This window comes from Budorcas taxicolor, chromosome 20 (genome assembly GCF_023091745.1).
Source record: "Budorcas taxicolor isolate Tak-1 chromosome 20, Takin1.1, whole genome shotgun sequence".
In the NCBI taxonomy this organism is placed as follows: domain Eukaryota; kingdom Metazoa; phylum Chordata; class Mammalia; order Artiodactyla; family Bovidae; genus Budorcas; species Budorcas taxicolor.
In genome coordinates, this window is record NC_068929.1 from 41,885,955 (window position 1) to 41,912,261 (window position 26,307).

General features: G+C 40.0%; 1 protein-coding gene across 1 annotated transcript in view; it reads right to left on the reverse strand.

The window, feature by feature from the left end:
• The window catches only part of SPEF2 (sperm flagellar 2), a 195,311-nt gene that overhangs the window by 119,557 nt on the left and 49,447 nt on the right, over positions 1–26,307 (reverse strand). The window contains exons 10-15 of the mRNA XM_052659101.1: positions 13,230–13,449; positions 9,919–10,073; positions 7,888–7,957; positions 6,252–6,313; positions 3,787–3,890; positions 147–403 (exon numbers count right to left, since the gene is read on the reverse strand). Coding sequence (XP_052515061.1) covers positions 147–403; positions 3,787–3,890; positions 6,252–6,313; positions 7,888–7,957; positions 9,919–10,073; positions 13,230–13,449 — 868 coding nt within the window. The remainder of the gene's footprint in view (positions 1–146; positions 404–3,786; positions 3,891–6,251; positions 6,314–7,887; positions 7,958–9,918; positions 10,074–13,229; positions 13,450–26,307) is intronic.

Sequence of the window (26,307 nt, forward strand, 5' to 3'; positions counted from 1 at the left end):
AGCTGTGCTAGGTAATTCTTTGGAAGTCTGAAATGGATTCTTTATTATCCATTTACAATTGTAAACGGGAATACTCACCATTTCAGAGAAAAGTAAAGAACTCTGAATTACATAAAAAGACATTTTTAGAAAGGTGTCCAGCTTACCCATGATGTCATTCATGCGATTCAGTGAGGAATTATCTGAAATGTCTAATAACATGACAAAATCAAATGCAGAAGGGGGAAGAGGCACTTCTTTGGAAGCTGTAGGGTCAACAGCTAATGTGGATGTTTGTGATTTCTTTCCCTCCAGTTCTATGAGGTTTCTGTTGTAGCCTGTGAGTGCTTCCTCCAGAAGCTTTGCTTGGTTTAATGTCATTGGAAAGCCATCCAGGATCCAGCCTTTATACATAGGTATCTGACTAAATTAAAGAAAGGACAAATAATTAATAGTTTGATAGATACAAATCCCTTTAGAAATAATAACACAATGAATCTTGCCTTTGTCTTTCTTTCAACCCCATAGTAACCTCTTTCTGCATAAATTTTACTTCTTTACAGCCAAAATTGGGCTTGCTGGTGGTGCTGATGGTAAAGCATCTGCCTGCCAATGCAGGAGCCACAGGAGACTTGGGTTCCTTCCCTGGGTTGGGAAAGTTACCTGGAGGAGGGCATGGCAACCTACTCCAGTATTTGCCTGGAGAATCCCAGACAGAGGAGCCTGGTGGGCTACAGTCCATAGGGTTGCAAAGAGTTGGACATGACTGGAGCAACTTAGCATGCACACACAGATATTAGGCTTTCTATTGTACCACAAACACTACCTTGCTCAAAATCCCTCTGTGGATCCCTGCTGCCCTCCAAATCTATTCCAGAAGCCACAACGTGGTGTTTAAAATGAACTAGCCACAACTTGCTCCCCTATAACTTCTCTCTCATAATTTTGAACCATTCACTTTGAACACACCAATCTCCTCACTGTTCAGCTCAGTTCAGTTCAGTCGCTCAGTCATGTCCGACTCTTTGCGACCCCATGAATCACAGCATGCCAGGCCTCCCTGTCCATCACCAACTCCTGGAGTTCACTCAGACTCACGTCCATTGAGTCGGTGATGCCATCCAGCCATCTCATCCTCGGTCGTCCCCTTCTTCTCCTGCTCCCAATCCCTCCCAGCATCAAAGTCTTTTCCAATGAGTCAACTCTTCGCATGAGGTGGCCAAAGTACTGGAGTTTCAGATTTAGCATCATTCCTTCCAAAGAAATCCCAGGGCTGATCTCCTTCAGAATGGACTGGTTGGATCTCCTTGCAGTCCAAGGGACTCTCAAGAGTCTTCTCCAACTCCTCACTGTTACATGAATATAAATAGTACTTTCTAGCTGCGGTCATAGGGTGTTCCTCTTTAGAACATTAATTTCCTCCTTTATGCAGCAGGATAACATAACATACCTCACAGGATGCTGGTGAGGATGAACTGAAATAACACATTTTAAGAACTCAGCACAGAATTTAGCATATGGTGGGAACTCACATCGCCAACCTGGAAGGTTCTTCCTACCCCACCCAATCCAGCATGGCGTCATAACAGCCTGCTTTGAACTCCTTTGGATTCTTGTTCACTTCCTCACACAATTGGTTAACTCTTACGTTTCTTGACTTAGAAAAATTCAAGTGAATCTTCTTTATCTCAATTAAATTCTAAGTTGCTGAAATGTAAGGATCACTTCTTCAGTTTTTGCATTCAGTGTCATATCCTTTAAAGAGAATAGGTGCTCCACAAACTGGTATTTTAGTTCTTTAAATTGGAACACAACTTCAAGTTTGCTCTTGCAAAATCCTTAAATTATGTAAAATTAAGACTTTGACTTTTGGGTGAAAAATTATAATTTCATTTCTTTCTCCATTATAACTCATTTAAATACTTAGAATTCCCTTTCTAAAGGTTTGGAGGTGTGTTTTGGTGCCAGTGTGTTTTGGTGACAGTGTGGCAAAGAAGGAATGGGAAAACTCAAGTTCAGAGAGCTTTAATTAATTACTTGTTCAAAGTCACAAAACTGCAAGTGACCCCAAATCGAGTGATCTTTCCACAGTATTAAGCTGCCTTCAGGTCACTGCTTCTATTACTCCTATTAGGCTATGAAGGGCAAGGAAAGCCTGCTTTTTGCTTTTATGGCTTTTTCAGAGCATGGTAAGCATTCTGCAGAGAATGGGATTGTTCATTTATTGGCCTCAGTCTGAGGAGAAGAAACTTCTTGAGCATTTTACCAGATCTGAGGAAACTTCTCCCACCTCCTGTCTCAGGAGTTACTTCAAGGGGAGGAGGTGGCCAAGGCCATGCTTGTCAGGCCATAGTATGAGGACACCAGATGACAGGGAATGAGGAGACTTCTGCTTTGGCTCTGCCACTAACCAGACATGTGACTGGACTGCCCAACTGAACTGCCATGCCTTCCTTTCCTCATCGAAGAAGGATACACTCGGACTAAATGGAAGGCTCTCAGGCTAATGGCAGTTCTCTGAACGTGTCTCAGGGGCAGAGGGGAGGGTGGTAATGAGGAGGTAGCAGAGTTGTGAGGGTGGGGTGTAGACAGTCCAACTCCATGGAAACCAAAGCTAAGATCCATTTTAGAGCTGATGCTCTTCATTCACAATTTTCTTTGAATGATGAATGCCATGGCTAAAACATGTTTTATTTCAGTTTTTGAAAAATGCTGCAACTGTTAGAATGAGATCCCTTCCAGCTTTGGGAATGGCCAACTGTGGCCAAGTTTCTTCAAAAAAGCAATCAGTCCAAGATATATCACCACTGAGAGGCAACTTAAACCCTGAATGAAGCCTCTTACGGAAACTCGAAAGGGAGAGTCCATTGCAGATGCCCAGGAAAAATTCTCCAAAGCCTCCTGTCCTCATTCTCTCGGTCATAATGTTTCCCAAGCAGCACAGCCCCCAACCCCTCACCCACTTGATGCTCTGCAAAGGTCTTTCACAAGAGCCTTTTTTATTTCTTTTTCCATCCTGCTCTGCCTCATTTCTTTATTGCATGAATTAATTAACTGAGACCCTATGGCTTTTTGAAATTTCTCTCTTTTCTCAATTGTAAAGGAGGACTGACGAGAATCCTTTTTTTCTTAGAAAGGAGGAATCATAAAATTATAGCCTATTAAAATTTTTTCTTTACCCTATCACACATCACCTCTGTGCTATGCATATGCTATTCCTTGCCTGTGCAACCTCTACTTTCTCCTTGCCTTCCTACCTTGTGCTGCCTGGCCTTTGGACCCCTGGGGTCACTCTCTCCTCCAGAAACACAAAATGAGGAAGCACTTTGGCCCAAAGCCATATAGTGAGGGTTTCTCCTCTCCCAAACCTGTCCTGTGGCTTTTCCAATTGTCTAATTTCTCCTTGAATTCCCCATACAGAATAGAACTTGGGACTTCCCTGATGGTCCAGTGGTTGAGAATCTGCCTCCCAATGCAGGACACATGGGTTCCATCCCTGTTCAGGGAACTAAGATCTCACATACCCTGGGGTAACTAAGACCAAGAATCACAAGGAAGACTCAGCACAGCCGAAAAAAAAGAGAATAGAACCTAACTTGAATTCCGGTCTGGGTGAGTGAAATCAAGTTTGAAAAAGGGAGGAAAGTGAAATACAGACATGAAAATCACAAAATACATCTTTTTCTTTCTGTATGTATTCATTATATATTAAAAATTAAAATGACTTCTACATTATTCTTTATAAAGCTCTACCTGCTAATATATTAAATAGACATAAGAAAGAAATTGTGGTCCATAGATACATACTTAATGGCATTTACCATGATGCTGACTAGCAATATATCAGATATGCTCTTTCCTTTCTTCAGCAGCATTTCTGATTTTGCACCAAGCTGAGCACGCACAGTGAGCTGTGAAAATAAACAAGGAATGGTAGGGAAGAGCTCATTTAAAAGTTAGATTCTAAATATCTGGAGTGGAAAAAAAATTAAATGGTCATGTCCTCTGGTGAATACATTGATCCTTTAGTACAATTCTGGAATCCAGCAAGCAGTTAAGGAAAATGTATATACAGATTTGAGAATTCCTCCTCTAGCTCCCTCCTTTACAAGATCTTCCTCTTTAATTCTTAGCTGCTCTGGCATCCCCAGATTTCATCCTCTAATATGTTAAATCAAAAAGATTGGGGCTTTTGGCTTGAGTTCTAGTCACTCATGCCACGAAGAGGGAACATGCCTCCTGGGGTGACCTGTGCAAGCCTGACTTTTGCCCACTGAAGTTCTCTTCTATCAATGGTCAAATCTGATATATTTCTGCCTTTTCCGTTATAGTTTATTATAAGATGTTAAATATAGTTCTCTATTCTACACAGTAAATCTTTGTTGTTTACTTTATATACAGTAGCATACATCTGCTAATCCCATACTCCCACATTATCCCTCCCCTATCTTCCTCTCTGGCAACCATAAGTTTGTTTTCTAAGTCTGCAAGTTGTTTCTGTTTTATATATAAATTCATTTGATAAAATATAATATTTGTCTTTCTCTGACTTACCTCACCTATTATGATAATCTCTAGGTCTTCCCATGTTGTTGCAAATGGCATTATTTCATTCTTTTCTATGGCTGAATAATACTGTTTGCTTTTTTGATACCTGATTTTGGCCCTCAGATAATTAGCTTTTCTATTTTTTCCAGCATTTATATTGTTATATGAACAGAACATCCCAAGCGTCTATTCTGAACTCAGCCACTAGAGTGGGCATTTTATGAGTCAAATGATACTATGTGCTAGTGTGCTCAACTCTTTGCAACCGCATGGACTGTAGCCCACCAGGCTCCTCTGTCCATGGAATTTCCGAGGCAAGAATACTGGAATGGGTTGCTGTTTCCTATTCCAGTCCCTTTCCAATATAGGGACTGAAACCATGTCTCTTGTGTCTCCTGCATTGCAGGCAGATTCTTTACCTGCTGAGCCATCGGGGAAGTCTCTATTTAAACCCTGCAAAGGCTCCCCTGTACTCTCAATGTCCTCATTATGGCCTCCATGACCCTGGCTGACCTGATTCCTCTCCCTTCCTGCTCATCTCTCTAACCTCCTCGCTTCTCTTCCCCTGCCTTGCTGCACAAGCACCTTTCTGCCTCAAGGCCATCATTCAGCTCTTCTGGCAACCTGAAATGGTTCCCCAGAGCCAGTGGTGATTCTGTCAATCTTCTTTCAATCTGTTTAAACCTCACTCTCTCAAAGTGATCTCCCTTACTCTACTTTTCCTTTTCTTTTCTGTTCATATAAATTCATTTACATATGAGTTTATGGTCCCTCTCTTTTAGACTGTTAATTCCTTAAAGCTTGGGAACCCTCTCACTTTTGTTCACTGATATACACTCCCCCCTCAGATTACAACAATACATGGAACAAAGTATGCCCTTAGAACTGAATTGAATATGGAATGCAGGAGATTTGTAACTCAATAAATGTAAATATTAAAGTATATTTAGCCTTTATGCTAATTTATATTTCAAAAATACAGAGAAAAAATTATAAGCCCCTTTTCATCATTTTGTCCAAACTCATTTTTCTCCGTATATGTCATTATGTTTATAGCTTGGTGTATATTCTTCCAAAACTTTTTCTATCTTAAAGCAGTTTTGAAATCTAAAATATTATAAAATTTATTTCCTTGGGGGAAAAAACAATAAATTAAAAGATATACTTTTATTTATTTACTTTAATTATATTTAATAAAATCCCGCTTGATTAATGTGACCATTCTATTTGACCATTATATTTCCATATACAGTAAAGCAATCCTATATATGGAAATATTAGTTTTCATTGAGAGCAATAGTTGGCAAATTGTTGTAAACATTTTTTCAGGGATTAGTGAAAAATTCTGCATAGTCACCAATAAGTCTAAGGGTAAATCCTGGAAAAAATTTAAAGATAAAGAGATTGTGAAAGAAATAAAAATAATAAATTAAGTGGTAAAGAAAAACACATTAATATAAATTTGGTATAAGTCTAAAATTTTTAAAAGCATGTGTTTACTTTCTTACCGGGCACAACTGAAAGCAATTTCCACTGCTTTAGATACAAACTATATTAAAGATATGAAAAATATCAAATAAACTCAGGCTTAGTATTTCATCATCAGGTTTAAGCCAAAGAGGAGCACATTGCTATTTCATATGAAGATGAAAATGCTACAGAAAGGCTATAAATCACAACACATTTCAATATGCTAGTAGCCAAAATTAGATTATAGTACTTACTTCAGAGAAACTATCACTCGCTACGACTTCTTCAGCTTTTGCTGCTTTTCTAGCATCGGTATCTAGGAATGGAAAAAGTGATGAGAACGTACTCCAGTACTGACAACTAACAGCCATGTTAGTATTTGACCATCTGTGGTTTTGGACCTGCGGGTTATTGGACTCAGCTGTGTCTGAGATACGCAGAGGAAGGAAGTGAAAGCAGCAGCCCAGCGTGGCATCTACCTTCATTTCACAACATTAAATCCTGGCCACTGTGTGGCTCCATGTTTTCTACTTGTTTTCTTCCAGTGTGGCTCACTCATAACAATGTCATTAGAAATACTTTAGCACAGTTTCTCTTCTTGGAAAACAAGTCAAAAATATAATTAGTTAACTGTATCTTTACTTTTCCTGTATTCTTCCCTGGAGAATCCCACAGACAGAGGAGCCTGGCAGGCTACAGTCCATGAGGTCGCAAAGAGCTGGACACGACTAAGTGATTTTCACGTTCACATTACTTTCCTGGGCTATCAAATTATAGGTAATAAACATGTCTGAAGGTGGAAAATTCTAGAAGTCAGAAGAGTTTAGTCCAATTGTATGTAAAAAATTAGTTTTCAAAGTCTTTTTATAAGTTACTGGACTTTCATAATGGAATGCCATAAAATACTTAACGATAGTTTAAAAATCAATTAGAATTATCATGTAACAAACAAATAACTGAAACAAGGGACAGCTTATATTTTTTTAAAAGACAGGAAACTTGGCCTCTCTGGCAGAACTGCCTGCTCATAATAAACGTGCATGTTGTCCAAGGTTGATGGCCATTAAGGTGATGGTACTATGCTTAGTCACTCAGTCGTGTCCAACTCTTTGCAACCCCATGGACTGTAGACAACCAGGCTCCTCTGTCCATGGGATTCTCCAGACAAGAATACTGGAGTGCGTTGCCATTTCCTTCTCCAGTGGTGATGGGACAGGAGGAACCAAATTTTATGCAATGATTAAATATGGTAAAGCCTTAACTAGCACAAATAGAAAACATAGTCCAGATTTAAAATTGTTTTTCTTCAATGGTTTTACCAAGGATCTGTAGGACTGAAGCCCAGATCCCAAGGAAGATAATGTTTTGTTGGGTTTGAAAAGCTTGGTTCTATTTGCTTTGCACAAGGCTGAGAATAAACATTAACTTTTATAATATCTGAGGAACCACTGTTGAGGTGGGTGGATGAGACAGAGCCACAGCCTCCCTCACCACAGTGAACAAAAGCAGCTGCGTGCAGACAGCACAGTGGTACACACCCACCTGCATAGGTGAGAAGAAACAGTAACTACTGTCTCTCTGCAAAGCCAGGAAGAGTGACGATGATTTAGCCTGGCTGTTTTCAAAACCACAACAAAACTGAGCAACTACTTGAAGGGATGTGAAAAGATTCCTTTGAAATTGTCATCTCTTATTGCCAGTGGCAGACAGTGGTTAGGGACAGCTGTGTTGATCTTGTTCTCTCTGTCTTGTGACCACTTAGACAACTGTGTAACCCTCCCCATCTCTCCTCTCTTGTCCTGAAAGTTTGTTTGTGCTCACATCCATGTGCTCCTACTATTAGTCTCACTTATGTAAATGATGGATGATTTATTTTGCTATCTTACTTACCAAGTCTGGTTTTATCTTCTCTTTCTGGTAGTGCTTCATCTTGCACGTCCTTTGGGGAGGAAGTACATGCCTGCACACACGGAGAGATTCTAACATTGTCAGATTTTAATAACATTCTTGATTTTACTTCTATAAGTAAGGTTTACAACCATAGACTCATTAATCTAAAACATTAATGATATTAGGAAGAACTGAATGAGTTCTAGAAATGAACACAATCTGATGATAATTGTAGTTAGAGAAACACATAGTAACCCGTGGTATAATCTGTCTTTCAGCTGGTCTTCAGTTTCTATGTAAAATATACAACTGCCATTTGGAAAGGATAATGGGAGCTGAGAAAGAGGTAGAGTTTGTGGAAAACCACCTTAGAAAGATCAGACCTAGAGGGGTCAGTCATAGCCATAATGGAAATAAAGAAAAAATATGTACATTATCTATTACCTCATCAGTTAGAATACAGAGTACCACAACACAGAAGAAGAGGCAGCCCACAATGAAGAAAAACCCTCCCAGTTATTTTCAGAATCATGGTTAAATGGTATTTTCCTTGCAGCTCATGCAAATGACCTGGATTAGAGTCTCTGTTAATTTATTTAGAGACAGCATAAGGTAGGGAAAAGAATAGTGGATTTAGAATCTGGGATTCCTCAAAGCCTAACCATCAACAAGCCTCTGATGCCAAACGAATCAATTCATGTTTAGAACTGCTATTGTTTCCCTTTAAAAGAGCAGATTAGACTATATCTGGCGCTGGAGAAGACTCTTGAGACTCCCTTGGACAGCAAGGAGTTCAAACCAGTTAATCCTAAAGGAAATCAAGTCTGAATATTCACTGAAAGGACTGATGCTGAAACTGAAGCTCTGATAGTTTGGCCACCTGATGGCAAAGAGCCAACTCATTGGAAAAGACCCTGATACTGGGAAAGATTGAAGGCAGGAGAAGGGGACAACAGAGGATGAGATGGCTGGATGGCATCATCAACTCAATGGATTTGAGTTTGAGCAAATGCTGGGAGATGGTTAAGGACAGGGAAGCCTGGCATGCTGTAGTCCATGAGGTCACAAAGAGTCAGACATGACTTAGCGAATGAACAATAACAAGATCACATCATAATTCTCAACGTGGGGCCATACTCTCCAAGTTCCTGCCCTAGAATCTTTACATAATAAGCAAGACGCAACACTGATGGAAACAGTAATGCAAGTAAACCATAAGAGATCTTCCCCTACCAGCCACCCCCAAAACTGAGATATATTAGTCTAATCAGAGGTCTGCAAACTATGATCCCTGGGGCAAAATAGGCTGGTTGTTTATACACAGTCCATAAGCATCTCTCCAGGGGATAGCACTGCAAAGCATCCCCCTTGCCATCTGTCTGCTCCTATCCAACACCTTCCTTGGCTGCTGCCCAGGACCGGCACTGGGCTGCATCTAGAAGATGGGGACTTGCTGCTGGTCACTGCCAAGCTTTCCATAGTGGAATTCTACTCTGAGAGCTGATCACTTCGTGAACTTTCCCAAAATGCCAACATCTCACCCCTCTCCAAGCCCTTACAGTTTAGCCTTCCACCCCCTTACCTTACAAATGGACATGAATTTGAGCAAACTCCAGGAAATAGCAGAGGACAGAGGAAACTGGCATGTTGTAGTCCACGGGGTTGCAAAGAGTTGGACACGACTTAGCGACTGAATGAACCCCCTTACCAACCAGTGGCTCTTTCTTCAGGAGAATGCCTGAGCTCAAGTCTGGCCCACCATACTGGATGGCCCACCTAGGTAATGATATGTGTGTGTTTGTATGTATTAGGGCAGTAGGGATGGGGGTTGAAATTTTCTCTCTTGTTATGTAAGTACCCATGTAATATATCCTTGATGTTGCCTCTGGGCCCATAAAACTTAAAATATTTACCGTCTGAACTTTTACAGAAAACTCTGCCAATCTCTGGTCTAGAGGAGCTCTTAGATGCCAGCCAGTTGGAAATCTCTAATGTACGAAGTGCAGAGAAGAAAACTAAAGCCACACTTGCCTGGTTTTCTTTACCACTCTTTCGCCTAACTGGTAAAACCTTTTCTTCAGGTGCTTTCTGAAGTCCATGGGCCCCACTGATACTTTCATTGTCATGAAATGCTTGGATAGCTTCTTGAACAAGAGTGTCAATAGAAAGTACCTGAATAGGAAAGCCTAAAATACAAAAGATTATTTTATGAATAGCTTTTCATTTAGGAAATTGAATCATTGTTCTTCAGTGCTGGCTTCAAACTTAGAAGATTCTGTTTAGGGTCTCCTAGAAATGCTTTTTTGGGTCAAGATTTCTTTTTTTAAATACTGTGGTAAAATTCATACGGGGCTTCTCTGGTGGCTCAGTGGTAAAAGAGTCTGCCTGCCGACGCAGCAGACTCAGGAGGTGTGGGTTCGATTTCTGAGTTGGGAAGATCCCCTGGAGAAGGAAATGGCAACCCACTCAAGTAATTTTGCCTGGAAAATCCTATGGACAGAGAAAACTGGCAGGCTACAGTCCATGGGATCGCAAAAAAGTTGGACACAGCTTGGCAACTACACAACAACAAAAATTCACACGATGTAAAATGACCCATTTTAACCATTCTAAAAGATACAATTTAATATTACAGTCATCTACAATGTTGTTCAATCATTACTGATATCTTTTTTCCAGAAATTTTGGTCACCCCAAAGGAAACCCTGCATCAATTAAGCAGTCATTTCTATCTCCCTACCCTTGCCCCCAAGAACAAACTGCTTTCTGTCTGGAGATTTGCCTATTCTAGACATTTTATATCCAAGGAATCAAACAATATATGGTCTTTTGTATCTGACTTCTTTCACTTACTATGATGTTTTCAAAGTCCATCTATGTTGTAGCACATAAGAGTACTTCACTCCTTTTATGACTGAGTAGTATTCCATAGTATGGATATACCACATTTTGTTAATGATTCATTGGTGATGAACATTTGGGTTGTTTCCACCTTTTCTCTATCATTAATAATGCCGCTATGAATATTCCTGTACAAGGGATATATTTTTTTGGACCACCTGTTTTCTGCGCTTTAGAGTATACACCAGTGGTGGGATCGCTGTGGTCATATAGCAATTATTTAACTTATCAAGGAATCACCAACTATTTTCCATAGTGGTTACAGCATTTTAACATTCTCAAAAGCAATGTATGAGAGTTCCAACTTCTCTATATCCTCACCAACACATATTTTCCATTTCCTAAAAAATTATACGCATCTTATTGGGGGTGGCGTGGTATCTCATTGAATTTTGTCAGGCTTTAAACAGGTCTATTTAACATCTCAATAATGACCTACCAGTCTTAATACAGGCTGATTTTAGTAAAATTTTTGAATTTTCTAGTAAAACAGTAATCGTTGTTCAGCTGCTCAGTCATGTCCGACTCTTTGCAACCCCATGCATGCAGCACGCCAGGCTTCCCTGTCCTTCACCGTCTCCTGGAGCTTGCTCAAACTCATGTCCATTGAGTCGATGATGCCATCCAGCCATCTCACCCTCTGTCTTTCTCTTCTTCTCCCGCCTTTAATCTTTCCCAGCATCAGGGTCTTTTCCAATGAGTCAGCTCTTTGCATCAGGTGGCCTAACTATTGGAGCTTCAGCTTCAGCATCAGTCCTTCCAATGAATATCTAGGACTGATTTCTATTAGGATTAACTGGTTTGATCTCCCTGCAGTCCAAGGGACTCTCAAGAGTCTCTTCCAACACCATAGTTCAAAAGCATCAGTTCTTCTGCACTCAGTTTTCTTTATAGTCCACCTCTCATATCCATACATGAGTACTGGAAAAACCATAGCATTGACTATACAGACCTCTGTCAGCAAAGTGATATCTCTGCTTTTTAAATATGCTGTCTAGGTTTGTTATAACTTTTCTTTCAAGGAGCAAGTGTCTTTAAATTTTAAGGCTGCAGTCACCATCTGCAGTGATTTTGGAGCCCAAGAAAATAAAGTCTGTCACTGTTTCCATTGTTTCTCCATCTACTTGCCATGAAGTGATGGGACCAGATGCCATAATCTTAGTTTTTTGAGTGTTGAGCTTTAAGCTATGTTTTTCACTCTCCTCTTTTACTTTCATCAACAGACTCTTTAGCTCCTCTTTGCTTTCTACCATAAGGGTGGTGTCATCTGCATATCTGAGGTTATTGCTATTTCTCCCAGCAATCTTGATTCCAACTTGTGCTTCATCCAGCCAGCATTTTGCATGATGTACTCTGCATATAAGTTAAATAAGCAGGGTGACAATATACAGCCTTGACATACTCCTTTCCCAATTTGGAACCAGTTCATTGTTCCATGTCTGATTCTAACTGTTGTTTCTGGACCTGCATACAGATTTCTCTGGAAGCAGGTAAGGTGGTCTGGTAGTCCCATCTCGAAGATTTTTCCACAGTTTGTTGTGATCCACACAGTCAAATGCTTTAGAATAGTCAGTGAAGCAGAAGAAAAGGTTTTTTTGGAATTCTCTTGCTTTTTCTATGATCCAACGGATATTGCCAATTTGATCTCTGGTTCATCTGCCTTTTCTAAATCTAGCTTGAATATCTGGAAGTTCTTGGTTCATGTACTGTTGAAGCCTAGCTTGGAAAATTTTGAGCATTACTTTGCTAACATGTGAAATAAGTGCAACTGTGAGGTAGTTTGAACATTCTTTGGCAGTGCCTTTCTTTGGGATTGGAATGAAAATTGACCTTTTCAAGTCCCGTGCCCATTGCTGAGTTTTCCAAATTTGTTGGCATATTCTATTTAATTAGCTTTTCTTTGATAATACTCACTTATTAACAACAGTAATAGACAAGTATTATTAAAGAAAAATTATTAAATAGATGGAAATCTGTGATTTCACTTCTAATTGAAAGAACTTCTAGAGAAAAAGCCAAAAGTTCTTGAAAGAGAAAGAACTAAATTGATGTGAAGGATGAAAACAGTTACAATTTTAAGTCTATATCTTTTCTATATGTGACAAGTTGTTATTTTCCTATTTCATCTATTGGAAAAGTAAGTAAACTCTATGATGAAAGGTTTAAGATATTATTTCCCTTTATACTATACATCATCATTATATAGCAAGCTCATAGATCCAGGTTTCCTTGGGACAGTTCTGATTCATGACTCTATATTCTTAAAAGTGTCTGCTTTGGACAATAAGTTATGTGATCACTTTATTACAATATTCTTAATGCTAGAACTTCCAAATATATTAGCAGATTTTCATGTATGTTTTCTACAGACAGAGCCATTTGCAGCTATATTCACTGTAAATAGAAATCAATAAAGGAAAAAAATAGAAAAGAAATTTTACTTTTCTCTAGAGCCTTTAGAGCAGTAGTTTTTCCACTAAAGGTTTTCCCCAACAAGCATCCTTTTATAGCAAATGAAGGTAACTCAGGTACTGTAGATTCAACTTGAGGAGGAAGAGAACTTTCAATTAGTCTGTGAATTACATGGCCCAATATGCAATTGTTGGAGGGTGGTAAGTTTTCAACCATTTCTTCTGGTAAGGCCCATTCTCCAACCATGTTCTATAAAAATAATAAAACAAAACAGAAATATTCTTAAAAGTGGAATTTAAGCATGTAGGAAATTGAAAATAAATACAAATGATAACAAACAAAAGTGAATCAGTACTTTAAATAGTTATATTACATAGATGAATAATAACATAATACTTTCATATTAGTGAAAAATAAGCTTCCCATATAGAAATAAAAAATAAATTCTAAAATACTTAACACTTTATAAAAGTAGACATATTGAGTTGAGACAAATTGCAATGCAAGTTGAGTATTAACACACTTAAATTGATGCTATCAGTAGATAGATAAAAGACAGTAAGAGTTATTTGGCTACTGTATGCAAATACTAAACTATTTTTAAATATTTTGAAGATAGATAAAAGAGAATTTTCATGACCAATATGTTGTCCTCTAAGTTTCCTAGATTTGTCTTCCAGTTTCTTTAAGTTTCTGGCTTAAATGATCAAACAATTAGAGGAAAAGTAAAACAAAGGCAAAACATCAACTATACAGTTCACATTCTCTGACTTCTGTGCACTAAAACTAGAAATAAATTTTATTTTTAGTAAGTAAAGATTGGCTTTCTGAATGATTCTTAATGAAAAATTAAAACTGTAAACATTTGTAAATGACAGACTGAGAAAAATATTAAAATGATAGATTTATTTTAAAATATGAGATGAAATCAAGCTGTAGTTAGAGGAAAACTCATAGTCATTTAGCTTAAAATGCTTTGATCTAAAATAAAAAGAAGGAAAGTGAACTAAGGTTGAAAATAGGAAAAAAAATTTTTTTTATATAACCAGAAAAGAACATGGAGGAAGAAACTCATGATAATGGAGATTGATAAATTAGAGAGCAATACTATTAAGATATTTTTATTGATATAATTCTAGAACTTATTCATATTAATCATAATGAAATTGCAACCAGTTATGCACAAGGGTGAAGTATAGCAAGTATCAATTTTTTTTAACATAGGAAAGGCAGTAACAACAGATTTTAAGGAGACTTAAAAATCTTTAAGAAAATATTATATACAACTCTACTATGACAAATTTGAATTTATTAACAAATGGTAAAATGATATTTTAAGAAAGTACAAATAATTAAAATTAATTTAAAATGAATATTTGTAAATATGAAAGGCATGAAAGAAAGAAAAACATTATTGAAGAACTGTGTCTGGGAAACTTGATGATACTACTAACAGAAAAAGAAAAAGAAAATTTTTCATTTCTCAAACAGAAATTTAAATGTTATTTAAAGTCTTCTGAAATATGGAAGAAGATAGCTTTCCAGTTTGCTTGGCGAGACTAATGTAACACTGATACTAAAAAGGTGTCAAAGATCATTGACAAAAACAGCATCCAAAAAAGAAAATAACAAACCAATCTCATTTGGAAATATACCGCAAGAATCATGCATAAAATACTGACAACAATCAGCCTATATTAAGACAAAACAATTATATTAATTGACATTTACTACACATTCAGTATATACCATATACTGCTGTTTTCATGAATTATTTCTAATGATTCTCATACAACTCTTCAGTTCAGTTCAGTTCAGTTGCTCAGTCGTATCCAACCCTTTGTGACCCCATGAATCGCAGCACGCCAGGCCTCCCTGTCCATCACCATCTCCCGGAGTTCACTCAGACTCACGTCCATCGAGTCAGTGATGCCATCCAGCCATCTCATCCTCTGTCGTCCCCTTCTCCTCCTGCCCCTAATCCCTCCCAACATCAAAATCTTTTCCAATAGGTCAACTCTTCGCATGAGGTGGCCAAAGTACTGGAGTTTCAGTTTTAGCATCATTCCTTCCAAAGAAATCCCAGGGCTGATCTCCTTCAGAATGGACTGGTGGGATCTCCTTGCAGTCCAAGGGACTCTCAAGAGTCTTCTCCAACACCACAGTTCAAAAGCATCAATTCTTCGGCACGCAGCCTTCTTCACAGTCCAGCTCTCACATCCATACATGACTACTGGAAAAACCATAGCCTAGACGGACCTTAGTCAGCAAAGTAAAGTCTCTGCTTTTGAATATGCTATCTAGGTTGGTCATAACTTTTCTTCCAAGGAGTAAGTGTCTTTTAATTTCATGGCTGCAATCACCATCTGCAGTGATTTTGGAGCCCCCAAAAATAAAGTCTGACACTATTTCCACTGTTTCTCCATCTATTTCCCATGAAGTGATGGGACCAGATGCCATGAGCTTCATTTTCTAAATGTTGAACTTTAAGCCAACTTTTTCACTCTCCTCTTTCACTTTCATCAAGAGGCTTTTTAGTTCCTCTTCACTTTCTGCCATAAGGGTGGTGTCATCTGCATATCTGAGATGATTGATATTTCTCCCAGCAATCTTGATTCCAGCTTGTGTTTCTTCCAGCCCAGCATTTCTCATGATGTGCTCTGCATATAAGTTAAATAAGCAGGGTGACAATATACAGCCTTGACGTACTCCTTTTCCTATTTGGAACCAGCCTGTTGTTCCATGTCCAGTTCTAACTGTTGCTTCCTGACCTGCATACAGATTTCTCAAGAGGCAGGTCAGATGGTCTGGTATTCCCATCTCTCTCAGAATCTTCCACAGTTTATTGTGATCCACACAGTCAAAGGCTTTGGCATAGTCAATAAAGCAGAAATAGATGTTTTTCTGGAACTCTCTTGCTTTTTCCACATAAGTATAATTATCTTGCCAGTTTTGCAGAAGAAAACCCTGAGAATTATAGAAACTAAGTTATATTTGTCTATGTGTGTGTGTGCTCATATACTCCGTCATGTCTGACTCTGTGATCCCATGGACTGTAGCCCACCAGGATCCTTGTCCATGAGATTTTTCTAGGCAAGAATATTGCAGTGGGTTGCCATTCCCTTCTTTAGGGGATTTTCCTGACTCAGGGATCAAACCTGAGTCTCATGTCTCCTGCATTAGCAGGCATGTTCTTTACCTATAGTGCCACCTGGGAAGTTCATAGTCACAATAAATGGTAATGGCAGAGCTTAGTAAGGACTCAGGCAGACAGACTGCAGAACATGTGCTCAAAACCTTTATATTACATGACTGAATACGAGTTCCTTCATGAATATAAGGAAGGTTAAAAATGAGAAAACCTATCATATATCACATTAATAGGTTAAAATACAAGCATACGATCATTTTGACCAAGAAGCATCTGATCAATTCAAAATTCATTTCTGATGAGAAAAAAAATTAAACAAATTTCTTAGTATGCTACAAACTGAGTATGATTGGCCTAACATTTTTTACATATCTTACCAATATGTAATGGTGAGCCAAAGTGAACAACACATTTTTCTTTCTTTCTTTTTTTTTTACTTTATTTTACTTTACAATTCTGGAAGTTCTAGCCAATGCAAATAAGATAAAGAAAGAAGTAGAAAACTTAACATATCTACAAAGCAGATTCACAGACACAGAGAACAGACTTGAGGTTGCCAAGGGGGAGGCAAGAGAGGGAAGGAAGGATTGGCAGTTTAGGGTTAGCAGATTTAGCAGATGTAAACTAGTATATACAGGATGGATAACTAATAAGGTCCTATTGTATAGCACAGGAAACTCTAATCAATAGCCTGTGATAAAGCATAATGGAAAAGAATATGAAAAGGAATGCACATATATTTATAACTGAATCATTTTGCTGGACAGCAGAAGTTAATACACCATTGTAAACCAACAATTGTAAATCAATATTGTAAATCAAGCAAATTTTTTAAAAAAATAGAAAAAGTAGTAGCGCTGCTAGAATTAGCAGTTGAGTTCCTGGTGCAGAGGTAGCTGCTGCAACCTGAATTTCCAGTGCTCTGTGCTGGTGATAGTCTTCTCATCAGATCTGGCTGTGATGGTTCCGGTAATTTTCCTTGGAAGTTTAACCTTGAGCATGGTTCTTGAATTGAACCTACTGAGTCACTGAACTACCTAACATATTTTGGATATTTTTTCTGCTTACTTGGCATAAGTCAACTTTTTAAATTGCATTTAGAAACTTTGACAAAAATCATTGGAATTGGTGAGAAAAATATAACCTAAGCATAGTCTTGCATTTCTACTGAAGAGTGTAAGAAAAATGACTTGAATAAAGGGAAGTTCAAAAAAGTCCAAAATTATATGCCACTTAATTCTTCTCCAAAGTAATCTGATTTAATGTAATGAAACAAAAGTGATAGTGCTATTTATTTATTTTTCCTTCAAGATATCACAAATGGTTCTAAAGTTGAAGCATAAACAGAACTGTACAGATAAAAATATGTACTTAAAGAGGAAAGACATACAGGTTTGTTGCCTAACCAGGGATATTAAAGCACTTATTAATAACTTATGAGGACTTCCTAGGGGGTGCAGTGGTAAAGAATCCACTTGCTAATGCAAGAGATGAAAGAGATATGGTTCAATCCTTGGTTCGGGAAGATCCCCTGGAGGAGGCATGGCAACCCACTCCAGTATTCTTGCTTGGGAAACTCCATGGACAGAGAAGCCTCATGGGCTATAGTCCATGTGGTTATAAACAGCCGAACATGACTGAATGAGCACTCAGTGCTTTACACTCTTGTCAATTCCTTCATCTTTGTATGATAATGATATCTATTTCACAGGGTTGTTATAAAGGTTGAGTGAAAGGCTTGTGTGACCACTGACTTTGAATGCTTAACTATTAGTAGAAGTTCTCTTGTTGCTGCTGGAAGCACACATGGTAATACCCTTAAGGGAGACAGCAGCCATATTTTTGCCCAACAAGAAGTACACTGTAATCAGAAAGGCATGCGTCCTCACAAAGGGGTCAGAATAAAGCCCTCTTCCCTCACTGGTTAGTTGTAGAATGTGGTCAAACACAATGGGATAGAATGTTGACCACGAAGAGAACTGAAGGCTTAGGTCAGGCAGAGGACCAGTGGAGATGGACAGATTGAGTATTTGGTAGAACATATTTTACAGCATCACCTTAAAAATACAGTTGTGAAATTCCTAATAAGACTAAAGATAAAGGGTAAGTAAAGGGAGATGTGTCAGGTTGGAATAAGAACATGATGAGGGAAAAGGAAAACTGAAAAAAGAGGGCAATTAGGCCAGAATAAAGATGACTGGTTTAAGGACAATGGCAATGAGCTAAAGAGACTTTGTTTCTGAAGGCTCTTTTTTTCACTCCCAATTCCCAGAACCATGCTGGAACCTAATAGGCATTCAATATTTATTGAATGAATGAGTGAATCAATCAAATATAGGCTCAATATATGTGAACTAAATAAATGAGTGAATACATGGACATTGCCTCTTATTAATTTTGATTAAGTACAAGGATGACTTAGTTCTCCAAATAAGATAGACACAAGCCAACCTAAAATCTAGGATAAGATCAGCAAGAATCACCCTCACAGATGGAAGTTAACAAGAATCCACAGTGTATGAAACTAGCTAACCCTGGAAGCAGGTCTAGAAGTAACAGCTTGTAGTATGCTTTTCAAAGAGCTCTCCATTAAACCAAGGCATCTTTTTTCATGGCAGCAGGAAGCATCTCAGTTAAAATGTACTGAATTATAAAGAATTTATAAAATGGGACTTTGTAAGAAGTTCTGCCAGAGATTTTTACAGGGTGCTGAGGGGGTAAGGAGCAGCCTGACTGAATGAATAGGTAAGGTCTGCTCTATGCCAAGCTATCATGATCCGGTTAGTTTCATTTTCCTAACTGGATATTTGTCTTGGGTCTCACAGATTACATTGACCCAGGGTATTCCACATGACTGGCAGATATTCTAGTTCTGTTTGTGGCAATTAACTTCCAAGCCTTTCATCTGAGTCCTGGCTTGCCTAGCTACCAATCTGCTGGCTTCATCTCCATTCTCTAGTCTGGTTCTTACCCAGTCTCAGCTTTGATCATTGGCCTGCTCAAAGGACTTGGCTTGGTCCCACCTTTGTCTCTTCCTCTTTCTGACTACTTCAGGTAAATTATCTTGACCACCTTTGTTCCAGCTCTGAGAATTCAATGAGCCCTGGAGCTAGTTCTCATGGCTGACCTTCTGTTCAGGTCTGTCCTGTCTCCTACCAGAGGGAATCAAATATCATAGAAGCACATCTATTATTATGGCAACATGGAAAGTCTAGGAGCTGCATTCCAGTTACTATGCTTGGAGGATTTGGCACTCAGGAAGACACCAAATTCCACAGGGAAGTTACTAAGGTACAAGCTCGTAGCTTTTTGGAGCCTCTGTCCTTTGCCTTGCTTTCCCAGACTTTCTCCTCCAACCACCCCCAAACCCTGAGGGAATCTGGAGGAACTGCTTATGTTTGTAATTCAGACTTTAAAGTTCCTTATAACCACCCCCGGTTCTCAGAAGAAGAATGGGTGGTTGGGTATTCTGCCAGATGGGAAATTCAGCTTATGTAAACTGGGAACCCTATAGGGCTTGACTACTGTGTGGGAACTGTTTGAGAGGCAGGTTCTTATCAAAAATGGGAAAGATTGATGGAAAAATGGATGCTATGCTCTTTTGCCTCTAACAAGGAGGAAGGAAAGAGGTCCAGTTAGGTGATGGGCAGCTCAATCCTGACCTCTCTTCCAAGAGCTGTCATGGAACAGGCTCTGTATCAACACCCAGTTCCAAGAAGAACTCAGAACAACCTGAAAAGATGAGCTGGCTGAGTGAGACTGGAAGCCTTTCTAAGGTCACCTGACCTGCAGTCAGGTCAGAGTCTGGTCAGATGTCTGGCTACGCCTTCCTGCCAGACAGACTGGCCCTTGACTTCCAGATGAGGCAGGGGCATGGTGCTGGGCAGCTCTCACTGACTGACGTTGGCATGGTAGGTGCACCTCTGGGGAGAAGGTATGCCACCACATCCCTCTAAGCTAGATTGCTCAGTCTGGACCACATCTTATCTGTGGCCAGGAAGTGCAAGTGTCGCCCATGGTAACAAAGGAAAAGCAGATGTTATCACAGCTTCACCTGCTCTGCTCAGCTGAAGACTGTTCAGGCTAGAAGCAGCACTGTGAATAGCCAGTGCCTTTCTATCAGTTGATCTCATGGTTAATTCTGGCTCATTAAGATATATGAAGAACTGGTTCTGATCCTATAATGGCTTTCACTCAGAAGCCTGCTCACTTCTGTCCCACAGGCAGTCTTCCCCAGTCTTCTCTGATATTATACTATGGAAACAGATATGTTTACTTCTAGCCTGTCACAAAAGAAGACCAGGACAAAAACATCCATGTACCTTGTGGTTATTTTTGGAGGAAAATTCAGACAAGATTGAGCGCATTTAGGGTGATATGGCTGTAGATGGGAGGGAAGGAGGAAAATTCAAATTGGCTATGGTCAGTCATCAACAAAGTGACAAAGCCTACAAGCCCACATGACACCTCCCTATGCAATCCAATAACTCTACCTTCTGACAAGTTTAGAAATTCAGCAAGCTCAGCAGTTGTGAGTCACAGCAGGCTTCTTTTTCCAAAACTCTGAGCTACCAATTACTTGTAAGTCATGCAGCTGGAATCACTGGGCCGATACTTTGTCTTCAGATTTGATTACCAGGGGTAACTGAGATGAAGCCACTCTAAGAGATCCCCTGTTCCAAACACATTTCAGTTTTACTGAAACCCAAGGACAAATCAGATGCAAACAGCAGGCAGGAGATTCTGCTTAGCAGTCTGACTCCACATACGCAAAGTGACCCACTGAGATCATGGAAAGAACACCTTATTTGCCCCGAAATGACAGGCTCCCACTACTGGTTCATTCTGTGTCCTGGCAAGCCACATGGCCCTCCAAGGCATTGAATGTGACACCCTGGGAGCTGCAGCAGCTGTGTAGCTAGCCTAGCACTTTTCAAAGCTCAGTTGCCTGAGTCTAAAACAAAATAAGAATAAAGTTACTTCATTTCTCCTGAAGTCCAAGCGCCTTTGGGGCGGCATCACAATGGACTTTATATCAGATCTCTCCTTGTGCCACAAACAATTCTGGTGGTGGTGACTATCCTCATGAAAACAGTAATCTTCATTCCTTAGATGCTCAAACTATGCTCTGTTCATCATCAGGGAGGTGGCAGTCTCCCTCCAGATCGCTATTTTACTAATATCTATGGTCTTGCAGACCATAGAAAGAACTTTTCCAGAGGCCTCTACATTGGAATTCACCCATCTGTTGCCATTGACCAGCCAGGGACAGTCAGACAGGCTTGGTTAGAATTTCTCAAATGTCACAAGCATGGAGACACTATGACTTGCTCTAATCTTGTCACTGCAAAATTCACACGGTTTTTCCAAACAGCATACCTTCTCTCATAATAATGCCCACAGTCACTCTGTTTTCTTGTTTCACTACTAAACGCTGATATCTCAAAGAGGTGTGAAAGTGAAAGTGCTAGTCGCTTAGGTGTGTCTGACTATTTGCGACTCCATGGACTGTAGCCTGCCAGGCTCTTCTGTCCATGGGATTTCCCAGGCATGAATACTAGAGTGGATTGCCATTCCCTTCTCCAGGGAATCTTCCTGACCCAGATCAAACTCAGGTCTTCTGCACTGTAAGCAGATTCTTTACCATCTGAGCCACCAAAGAGGTATACAATGCTCCAAAATAGCTTAGGAATGGCATTGACAAACGTATGAAAGACTACTGTAGGGTCAGTGTACTCAATGATATGGCTGACAGACTCTGGTACTGGATAGGAGTGGTAGAGTAGGGCATCATTTGGATGGAAGTTTCTCTATTCCTCAGCCCAACACATCTGCCCAACACCAAAAGTCAAAGACTTTCTTGGATCCATTAAAGTTTTTTGAGGTTACTAACCCTATGAAATTAAAAGATGCTTACTCCTTGGAAGAAAAGTTATGACCAACCTAGATAGCATATTCAAAAGCAGAGACATTACTTTGCCGACTAAGGTCCGTCTAGGCTATGGTTTTTCCCGTAGTCATGTATGGATGTGAGAGCTGGACTGTGAAGAAGGCTGAGGACCCAAGAATTGATGCTTTTGAACTGTGGTGTTGGAGAAGACTCTTGAGAGTCCCTTGGACTGCAAGGAGATCCCACCAGTCCATTCTGAAGGAGATCAGCCCTGGGATTTCTTTGGAAGGAATGATGCTAAAACTGAAACTCCAGTACTTTGGCCATCTCATGCGAAGAGTTGACCTATTGGAAAAGACTCTGATGCTGGGAGGGATTGGGGGCAGGAGGAGAAGGGGACGACAGAGGATGAGATGGCTGGATGGCATCATGGACTCGATGGACGTGAGTCTGAGTGAACTCCGGGAGTTGGTGATGGACAGGGAGGCCTGGCATGCTGCGATTCATGGGGTCACAAAGAGTCGGACACAGCTGAGTGACTGAACTGAACCTCACTGTGTTCCTGCCATATTTATCTACCAGATCCCTAGAGCTATCTCTAAAATATTTGGTGGGAAGTCTGAGCAGTTGATTGAAGAGAAGTTGGACTTGTGGTACAGAAGCTGGATCCTATAGTTGTCAGAGTAACAAAGGATGAACAAGAAAATCAGGAAGCCTAGGGAAGATTTTCACCACCTTGTCTTGGCTGGTTCTAGATGAGGAGCCAGTGGCAGAATTAGATTCTCTCTATTCTATGTGATCCAGAGCAAATAACAATGAATGGTGAACTTCATATCAGTCACCCAGGGCTCTTCTTTCTGGTTATGTCCTTCTTACTCCTTTTTCCATTCTACTTCTATCTAGGTACCAATTCTTTAATTTTGCAAATCATTTCTCCATTCTGGTCTAATGTCTTGATCTTGTTACCTGAATTCAACTGCTCTTACCATGGTTTTCCAATGAACTTAGTTTGTTTTCAGTTCTAGTAATTTGAAGCTAAATACTCTACCAGTAGTAGCTCAGACATTAAAGCATCTGCCTACAATGCAGGAGACCCAGGTTCGATCCCTAGGTTGGGAAGATCCCCTGGAGGAGGAAATGGCAACCCACTCCAGTATTCTTGCCTGGAAAATCCCATGGACTGAGGAGCCTGGTAGGTTACAGTTCATGGGGTCGCAAAGAGTCGGACACGACTGAGCGACTTCACTTTCTTTTCACTCTACCAGTGACCCAAGCTTCCCTTCCATTACATAAGACACATACCCCACAGGCACAGTGCTGGACTTCTGGCCAAGCCTACTCCAGTCATCTGAAGTTCTTAGCCCACAATAGTCAGAAGGCATTCTTGGGGCTAAGCCATCAATAGGTATACTTTTGAAAACTAATAAAATGATGTTTTGCTTTGTGAGTATCAGTACACTTGATGGCCATTAATGAGTATTCTAGGGCATAATGGTGATTCTACCAGGACACAGCTACATGATGATGCCTAGCCTAGAAAGCCTTACCGTTTGAGGAGAAATTTAGGGAGTTGGGCTTTCTTGATAGCTAAGTTGGTAAACAATGTTCCTGCAATGCAGGAGACCCAGGTTTGATTCCTGGGTCAGGAAGATCCACTGGAGAAGGGGAAGGCTACCCACTCCAGTATTCTGGCCTGGAGAATTCCACGGACTGTACAGTATATGGGGTTGCAAGGAGTCGGACATGACTGAGCAACTTACACTTCACTTAGGGAGTTGGAGGCAAAAATCTAAGCAAAGACAGAAGAACATTACAGCTATGAAATGCATATAGCAAACATGAGAACATTCTGTTCAGTACCAAGCTTCCTTCTTGGCTCCTATTTTAGAGGCTGATCATGATTCTGGTTATCTATTTTGGGAAATGTTTATATTTTAGCAGGTTCCTCTGATGCATCCATCCTTGTCTTCAGCACACATGATAATATGGGGCATCAGGTACAATGGCTGGCAGAATTGTTAAAGCATAATGCCCCAGCAGAAAATCTCCACTCCCATCATATAAGCAACTACTTACTCTACCTACTTAACAGTCACATATATTCTTGCATGTTTGAAACTAAAAGATAAAACCATCATAAATTCATAGTCAGAAGGTAAGTCATTAAGTTAAGATTTCTTTCCCAGAAAGGCAAAGAAGAGGCCATGAAACAATTTCATTTGAAACCAGGGATTCGTTACTTGACTAGTAAATCTGAGCTTTGAGACATTTTATAAGTGTCTTGAATAAACACATATGTAATGGACTGAATTCTGTCTCTCCAAAATTCATATGTTGTGTCTCTCCACTGTAATGGTATTTGGAGGTGGGCCTTTGGGTGGCAGTTAGGTTTAGATGAGGTTAAAGAGGAGAGTGAAAAAGTTGGCTTAAAGCTCACCATTCAGAAAACGAAGATCATGGCATCTGGTCCCATCACTTCATGGGAAATAGATGGGGAAACAGTGGAAACAGTGTCAGACTTTATTTTTGGGGGCTCCAAAATCACTGCAGATGGTGATTGCAGCCATGAAATTAAAAGACACTTACTCCTTGGAAGGAAAGTTATGACCAACCTAGGGAGCATATTAAAAACCAGAGACATTACTCTGCCAACAAAGGTCCATCTAGTCAAGGCTATGGTTTTTCCCGTGGTCATGTACGGTTGTGAGAGTTGGACTGTAAAGAAAGCTGAGCGCTGAAAATTGATGCTTTTGAAGTGTGGTGCTGGAGAAGACTCTTGAGAGTTCCTTGGACTGCAAGGAGATCCAACCAGTCCATCCTAAAGGAGACCAGTCCTGGGTGTTCATTGAAAGGACTGATGCTGAAGCTGAAACTCCAATACTTTGGCCGCCTCATGCGAAGAGTTGACTCATTGGAAAAGACCCTGATGCTGGGAGGGATTGGGGGCAGGAGGAGAAGGGGACGACAGAGTATGAGATGGCTGGATGGCATCACCGACTTGATGGACATGAGTTTGAGTGAACTCCGGGTGTTGGTGATGAACAGGAGTTGGCATGCTGCAATTCATGGGGTCGCAAAGAGTCGGACATGACTAAGTGACTGAACTGAACTGATAAGGGTGGAGGCTCCGTGATGGAATTAGGATCCTTTTAAGAAGAAGAAGAAGAAGAGGAAGAGAGATCAAAGTTCTCTTTCTGCCTCCTTTATGTGAGAACATGACAAGAAGGTGGCTGTCAGAAATTCAGAAAGAGAGTTCTCACTGGGAAATCAAATCAACTGGGACTTTGGTCTTGGATTTCCCAGAACTATGAGAAATAAATCCCTATTGTTGAATCCACCAAGCCTACAGTATTTTCTTTTGGTAGCCTGAGCTAATACAATGGATATCTTTAAACACACACACTCAAACAACACAGCAACCACAATTTAAAAAAAAAAAGGATCTCTTCACATGACCTTAAGACTCATCTACTAAAATCGATCACTTTGCTTCAGTCAGTTATCCAGCAACACTTCCTGAGTAACACAGGCTTCAAACTGATATTCAGCCCACAGAGAACAAAGTCACTCAGGCGGTTTCTACTCTTTATGACCCCATGGACTATACAGTTCATGGAATTCTCCAGGCCAGAATACTGGAGTGAGTAGCCTTTCCCTTCTCTAGGGGATCTTCCCAACCGAGGGATTGAATCCAGGTTTCCCACATTGCAGGTGGATTCTTTACCAGCTGAGCCACAAGGGAAGCCCAAGAGTACTGGAGTGGGTAGCCTATCCCTTTCCCAGTGGATCTTCCCAACCCAGGAATTGAACTGGGCTCTTATGTATTGCAGGAGAATTCTCTACCAACTGAGCTATCAGGGAAGCCTGATTAAATACTAAACCATAAAAATCTGGGTTGTTCACTGGGAAGTCAGAAAGCCACAGAAGAGCTAGGCTGGAGAGTCCACTGTCAAATGTCAAATCTAAAGAGCCACTGGATCAACAACAAAGGCTGGAGTTGAAGAGTAAGAAGAAGTTAGTATTCGGATAGTGCCTTTGGGTCAAATAAGTCAGATGAGACTTATAT